Below are 7,516 nucleotides of genomic sequence, written 5' to 3' on the forward strand. Positions count from 1 at the left end.
CTTGTAGTGATAGTCGCACCATCAAAGGGTTCTACCATCATAGCACACCCTCGGAATAACCAGGATCCGTCCTCCATAATAAGTTTCCAGTCTCCCAGGCAAGATGCCTGAATGATGAACAGATTCGGCTCAACGTCATGGATCTTGACCTCTTGAGTTGGGTTCCATGCCGCCATCATCATCGACTTCAGCGTCTGAAGGCCAAAACATTTCTTCGTGAGAACCTTTGCCGCTGACAGCCACTTCACCTGCGGCCATCCGCTCACTGCTTCCTTCCCAAGCACCACATCGTCGAGCTATGCCTCATGTAACTTCATATTCTTCAGTGGCTCGTCGATGTCGACTCCCTTCCTAGATTGCCCATCTCTCGATCTTGAGCTTTCCGCCTCCATCGGCGTTCAAGGCTTCTCCTACCAGAAACACACCAAAACCCTAAACCTGGCGCCCCCGCCAAGGCCGGATAGCCGGACCAGCCAACCCCTGTGTTAGCCCGAGCGGGAAGAGGGAAGAGGGAAGGAGGTTGCTGGTCGGAGATGGGGATCCTGCAGCAGAGATCGGGATCACCGCCGTAGTCGCCTTAACCCTAGTTTCCTAGGTCTCGAACCGATTTAGAATAGTTGATCCAAAAGCTCGGTAGTTTTTTTTAGCATCAAAAAAAGCTCGGTAGTTATTTGAGTTGAATTGGACTGCCTTTACTTTCTGGATGCCCAAGGCCTTTTTCTCCAATTCGGCCCAGCGACCCTAGAGCAGCACAAGGGCACGAGCTATTTCTCAGGAAAGAAAAAAAAACACTCTTGATCTGAGAACATCTCTCCCCGGAGTCCCCTGTCGGGCCGCGCCGGCGCCGCCGCCACCGTGAGGCGACAGGAGAGAGCACCGCCGCCTACACCCCCTCCCCCGCCCAGTTCCGCAATCCCCTACGCCGGCCTTCGTCCGTCGGTGGCGCCGCCTTGAGCCTTTGACCATCTCCCGCCTCTCTCGACGAGGCTGCTGCCTCCTCCCCGCCGTCAGGTCCGTCCCAAATACTCCTCTCTGCCTCACCCTGCGGCATTGTCTAGAATTAATATATGGGTGTTTTGGTGTTTACTCCGTGGCAGTGGCGCTCTTACTCGCAGGCATCATCCATTCCTGTTCATTTACCACCAAAAACTAGGAACTCACTTTTGTACTATCTGTCAATCAAGACACCGGCATGCGAATGCACATCCATGCTTTGGTATTATCTACTTTGATGCGTTGTTAAGAACCAGGTCCAAAAAGTCCATGCTGAATGTGCAATGCCTAGGTGTGATTCCTTCTCCATTTTGGCTTCGGTAGTTATACCTGGGCAGTTTTTGCTCTAGGAACGGAGAAATCCTGGCCCAAACGCAACCTAGCCTGCTCGTCACGGTTCAATGTTATACCGCATATCACAATCTCACATCCTAATTCACTGGATCACTGGAACTAAAAATAGTACCGAGCACAAGTTAACAGTTTTGTACCCTTTTTCAAATAAATATTTTCCATTTCCTTGCCATATCTTAAAAACTTGTGTTGTTGTTGTGTTCTCAGCTTATTCGGCATGTCGGGTCCGAGATGGAAGAAGGGCAAAGATGGCAAGGCCTTCTCAGCTCTAGCAGCAGCTAGCCCCATGTCAAGCATTGTTACCGACCTCCAGTCTTCGCTGAAACGCTGTAGATCCGTGGCAACTATATCTAGCCACGGTGAGTACGCGATTCTTGGAGTGAGCCCACATCAAGCTATCCTTCTGAACCAAGCTGCCTTTGGCCGGTTTGTGGAAAATGCCGGAGCAGAGAAACAGTGGTTCCAGCTGGGCGCCGAGGAGGTCTTCTACCTTTGCCATGCTTTGAAGTGCGTTGTGGTTGAGTCGGAGAGGGGGAAGCAGATGAGTGAAGGGGAGATGTGGGATCTCTTGTGCTCCGCATCAGACTCGTTTCCTGAGATGTACAAGGCATACTCACATCTCAGATCGAAGAACTGGGTAGTGCGGTCAGGTTTGCAGTATGGTGCAGATTTTGTAGCTTACCGTCATCACCCAGCGCTAGTCCACTCGGAGTTTGCCGTGGTTGTGGTTCCGGAAGGAGCGCAGTTTGGCGCTAGGTGTGGCCGCCTGAAGGTGTGGTCCGATCTACTGTGTGCACTCCGAGCTTCTGGCAGTGTGGCCAAGACACTGCTGGTTCTGACCATCTCCTGCAGTATCTGTGAACTGGGGTCACCAGATTGTTTGGAGCAGCTGGTTGTTCATGAGAGGACGATTACAAGGTGGATAGCGCAGCAGTGCCGAGAGCAGAGATGTGAACCGTGCAGAGTACAACCAAATAAGGAAGAACAAGGTCACACAAGAGAAACTGTAGTCTCAAACTATTGGGGTGTAATACTAGGCTTCACGGTTCTTTCTACCCTACTTGTATACAAGCTGAGATTCTCCCAATAAAGCTTAATATTTCTCAGTACTTCTGTTGGTTCTGGTACTCTTGTGAGTCTTGTTAGATTTCTAACAATGGTCCATACAAGTATTTGACATTCATATTATGATATGGGGTTAAATCTTCTATAGATCTTAAAGACAGCTCCGACGAGGCATTTATGTACTTCAAGTAATACAGCACTGGAAACTTCAGCCTCCTAATGGCCACCATACTCTAGCCTATTGAAGAAAAGAGGTACAATGGACACATTTTCTTCAAATATTGTTTTCCCTATATACTTCCAGTGTTCAGTACTTCAATACATTCAGGTCTTCAGTCTACATCTTGTAGCATCAGTCATACAAAAGGACTGAACAGACTCTTTCCATAGTAAAGCAAGTATGATCATAGACAATGGGGGCACCATGAAGTCTGTAAATAGACATATTATATCATGTATATATTCAATAATTTGACCTGATTTGTCTCTGAAGTAATAAATCTGCGTGTGGTAAATAATTCAATCAGCATAAGTAGATGATCATTAGATCATCTTGAAGGCAACTGTGGGAATAACAGCAAGCACAATGGTACCTATTGATTCTTTCTTCCTATTTGAGACTCCCATCTTTACATGCACATTGCCTACTCTATCTGATAATGCACTGTGTGATCCTTGCATACACCACATTCGAGGTACTTCTTGTATATGCTAGCCTCGCTGTCATAGCTTACTGAAAGGACTGCTTAGCTCCTTGTTCTGTAGAGCCCCTTTGCAAAAATAGGAACATGTAAAAAATGTAAATAAATGCTGCATTGCAGTATTAATATATGCTTCTGTGTTAGAGCATCAATGTTTTATTTCAGTTCTTACAGGTGTAATTTTTCAGACAAATGAATTCTGAATGTACTTGTAAACTGAAATTAGGTAAGAGATTTTAGGATCACATCGTCAGTTTGCACCTCCAGAAGATGGAGATCAGACCATGCTCCCAGTCGTGATCACAACCGGTGTTTGGCAGCATATCTTTATCTTACCTTGTGGTGTCAGTCATTGGCTCTCAACTATATCCTTCTCTGCAACTTCATTATTACCATGCTTCCTAAGAAGTACCCTGAAGTTTTTACTGAGGCGAATCGCCTACAAGAAATGCTCGGGGATATGAAAAATTATCTGCATTGCATTCCATGAGTAACTTCTTAGTATATTGAATGGTCCCTAGAACAGAGTAACTTGCAGTCATGTATTATATACTCCTGCTTGCTTCTTATACATGCGGTGCTATTAATTGAGTAAATGCATTGTTGTCTATACTTAGTGAAGGGAGGTACTTGACATGGCTTGCATGTTGCTTTCTCACCACACCTTTTCCAGCTCAAGAATCCCTATGATCCTTAGCTTTGGTGCAGTAAAAATAAAATTCAGTAAAAGTCACCCCGGTGGACATCCAATTTTTTTGGTCGATACCAATGTTCTTCAAGGATTTATCAAACAACAGCATCCTGTGCATTTTTATTTCTGGGGCACGCTGAGAGTTCTATCATCTAGGGTGTCAATTGGGCATGGAGTAGTTATTTGCCAAGGGCTGTCTAGCCTTGCGTTGGACAACACATGGAGCCATAGTGAGACGAGTTCTCAGGCTGCCCCTTTGGCCGGTTTGACACATGGACCATGACATTTCTGGTTAGATCAGCTAGTGTAAGGGTGAAGCCATTGTACTCATCAGTTTATTTTGCCACTTGAGTTGCAACTTTCAGTGGTCCCTTGTAGCCCTGCACAATACGCATTATGTGGATCATGCTTAATTGTGGAGGGGCAATGCTATGTTTTCAGGCTCTACAGGTCCGAGCGACCATTCCAAACTTTCAGGGCAAACCGGAAGATTTGTGGCTGGTTGTCTGGCTGCCATTGCTGAAGCAGGAGAGGAAAGGTTTCGATTCGATCATTATGCTCGTTAGCAAGAATATCTGAAAACAAGATTCTTTGGTATCTTGAATAACACACGTACGACGCACAGGCCAGCGGCATTTATTTTGGATGAAATTGAGGAGAGGTGGGTGTTGTGAGTAGCTCGGTTGAGTTATATGGAGGGGTATTCTCTTCTCTGAAATTCAGCAGCAGAAAGATTTGTGAGTAGCTTGGTTGGTTTACTCGTTCGACAACGAGTCTGTTTCCAAGTCAAATCTTAGACGTACGAGAGCACGCCTCGTCCCCGTGTTTACCTGACCAGTCTCGCCTCCAAGGAAAAGCCAAAATTCCAGGCCCTAGCTTAACCACCGCGAAGCGGTCATATGCGCACACATGCTTCTTCTCCCAAGAGCCAGCAGCAAGCCCCGGCATGATCGATGCCACGCTCCGTTTCATGCCGTGGGACGGGCCGTTAGGCTCCGGATGCGTCCTTGATCACCGCAACGGGCTCCTTCTGTACATCAACGTGAGTAGTAGCTTGCGGTATGTGTGCAACCCAGCGACGCGGCGCTGGATAGAGCTTCCCGCAATGCCCTTCGCTGCCCTGCGTCTGCGTGGCTCCGAGCATCTCGTGTTCGACCCAATCGTGTCGCTGCACTACGACGTGCTCTTCTTCCCCGAGCCACCTCGTGAACACGGACGCAGCATCACAAAACACGCCTTTGAGAGGCTCTTCCAAGAGTGCCCTTCTTTGGGAGAAGACCGGGGGGAGCACGGCCGGGTAAGCAACTATGCCTTGGCGTTCATGGCGTGGCCACCGGTCTCGTACCCGGTGCAAGTGTTCTCGTCGAGGACCGGCCAGTGGGAGGAGAAGCGCTTTATCCGGGAAGACGATACAGCGGTTACCGTGTCAGACGTTTGGTCGGATCCCTTGGGATGGATGGGAAATATGGTAAGCTATAGGGTTGGACGGTACCATGCCGTGTATTGGAGGGAGGCCTTATACCTCCATTGCTTTGGTGGCTTCATCCTAAGGTATGTGCTCTAGTACTACAATGCTATGGAGATTATAACTAGCTACTGTATTTTTCTCTTGTTCATATTAGGTAGGCAATTAATTTAGCTACATGTTATTAATCAATTAACAATATTTGGCTTCATGTACAGATTCTCATTGCAAAAGGAGACGTATTTAGTTATCAAAACACCAAAGTTAGTTTGCCGTCCAAGGTCATTAGATTCTGATGACAGCAAGAAGGTTACTGTATGGCGTGTGTACCTTGGAAAATCACATCAAGGAATCTACTACACCGCGCTATCCAAGAATCAACTCCGAGTGTGGGTACTTCGTGAAGCAGCAGATTCACGTGCAGTGCCGGAGTGGGAGCTAATTCATCATGCTGACCTCAAGCCTTCTTTTTCACAGCACTATGCACATCGACGTATAGAAGAGAAAATTGATGAGTCATGGAACTTCGACTGTGCTGATCAGAAAGAGTGCACAGAGGATAGAGGAGGCAATGAATGGGACTCCGATAATGATGGTGCCGTCGATATAGGAGGTGGGGAGGATGGAGAAGGTGTAGGGTCAATATCAGATTACTGGGATCAGTGTGCAAAAGTGAGGACAGACTTGTTGGGATTCCATCCTCACAAGGAGATTGCTTTCTTCGGAAAACGTTTTGACGGATTTGCTTACTACTTGAATAGCTCCAAGTTTCAGTACTTGGGATCATTTCGACCAGACGGATGTTACCACAAAGGGGCGGGGACATATAGGTCATTCATCTATACTCCTTGCATGTATGATATGCTTCCTTTACATGAAGAAGAAGAAAACCAAGATGAGGATCATGAAGATGACGATGATGACAACAACGAGGATGATGATTATGGAAAGAACTATGACAATGAGGATGATGATGGTGAGGAGGAGGACGACGAGGACATACATTGGATCTGACCACATGTCACATGCGGTAAGCTACCTTGAAAAATACAAAATAATATTATCGAATGTGGTACTCTATTTTTTTAAGACAAAGGCCAACAATATATTCCATTGTCACTTGTTTTCATATTCATTTGGCCTCTACATAACATTCTGCATTTAGCGGTCATTCTGTTAGGAGACTGCGGGCTTATTATTGACTTAAACCATAGTGCTACAATCATTCATAAAATATATTCAGATACGAGTGTGCGGATTGCTTGATGTAGGCGGTGGAATGACAATGGCGTGTTACCTTGCAAGAGCCCTGATTGAAATATCCCATTAACCGGAAACCTCAATGGATCAATTCATGCCAGCATTCGGCTTGAGTCTAGTAGTAAGTTTGTTGATCAGGATGATTTCTGTTCTCGGCTGCTGATCAGGATGCTCAACAAAAAGCAGTGATCGAGCAGACCACCGACAAAAGGCAAAGTCACACAAAAATAAATCCATGCCAACGGTTGCCCGTTCTTTTCGTGGACAGCAACTTCTAGGTCCCCAAATTAATGCAATGACAAGACAGATGAACATGGGGATGCTGATTTTGATTTGTATCGATTTTCTCTGGGAGTAGTTACAACAACGAGATGTCACTGCTGCTAGAAAGGTGCTTCCCTTTTTGTTACTTTGCGCTGCAGTACGTCCAAGGATTTTCCACGGGAAGATGAGGTTTTGTTCCAGGATCGGCGGGAAAGTGATTGACCGGGTTAAGTCAAGGAAGTTGGCTGTGTGAAGCTAAAAGGAGAGCTTTGCCAAACTGAATTAAATCTGGCCTGGTCATGCATGCCAAACTGAATTAGTGCGAGTCATGTATTCAGCTGCTGAGTGCTGACTTTGGTGACGTCAGGCTCCACGAATATTCATTTCCCCTACCCGTCTTGAGAAATAGTGGTAACAATGATGTAGGACTTCCAGATTTTGTACCTCCGTCTAGCTCGGCTGGTTCTTTTTGTTTTGATCCCTAGAATCGATGACCAAGCGCGCGTTGTTCGTGATTATTATTATTGTTAACGCAAGAATACTACAATGAAAATAAACTGTAAGGTTAGCAACATTGTGTACTAATTCAAAGATAGTTGCTCATCACTGAAGATAAACGTATGCATCCAATATATATGGAATATGAGAAGATTATGGATCAATTTATCTAGATGAATTGGTCGCATGCATAGCACAAATTCCAATTTCTTACGTGTGAATCAA

The 7,516-nt window shown here is 46.0% G+C and overlaps 1 protein-coding gene and 1 pseudogene across 1 annotated transcript; one reads left to right on the plus strand and one right to left on the minus strand.

Moving 5' to 3' along the window:
• Positions 1–798: 798 nt before the first annotated feature.
• On the plus strand, positions 799–2,453 carry LOC127349329 (probable tRNA-splicing endonuclease subunit Sen2). The gene is made up of 2 exons (XM_051375064.1): positions 799–1,011; positions 1,555–2,453. Exon 2 carries the CDS (start codon positions 1,565–1,567, stop codon positions 2,435–2,437), a length of 873 nt encoding a protein of 290 aa, XP_051231024.1. The 5' UTR covers positions 799–1,011; positions 1,555–1,564; the 3' UTR covers positions 2,438–2,453.
• A 603-nt stretch (positions 2,454–3,056) lies between these two features.
• Positions 3,057–4,199, minus strand: LOC127349328 (uncharacterized; annotated as a pseudogene).
• Positions 4,200–7,516: the final 3,317 nt, after the last annotated feature.

This window comes from Lolium perenne, chromosome 4, assembly GCF_019359855.2.
Source record: "Lolium perenne isolate Kyuss_39 chromosome 4, Kyuss_2.0, whole genome shotgun sequence".
In the NCBI taxonomy this organism is placed as follows: Eukaryota; Viridiplantae; Streptophyta; class Magnoliopsida; order Poales; family Poaceae; genus Lolium; species Lolium perenne.

Bases quoted from the DNA above. Each gene is read 5' to 3' on its own strand.
- LOC127349329 (XM_051375064.1), top strand. From the start codon at position 1,565: ATGTCGGGTCCGAGATGGAAGAAGGGCAAAGATGGCAAGGCCTTCTCA.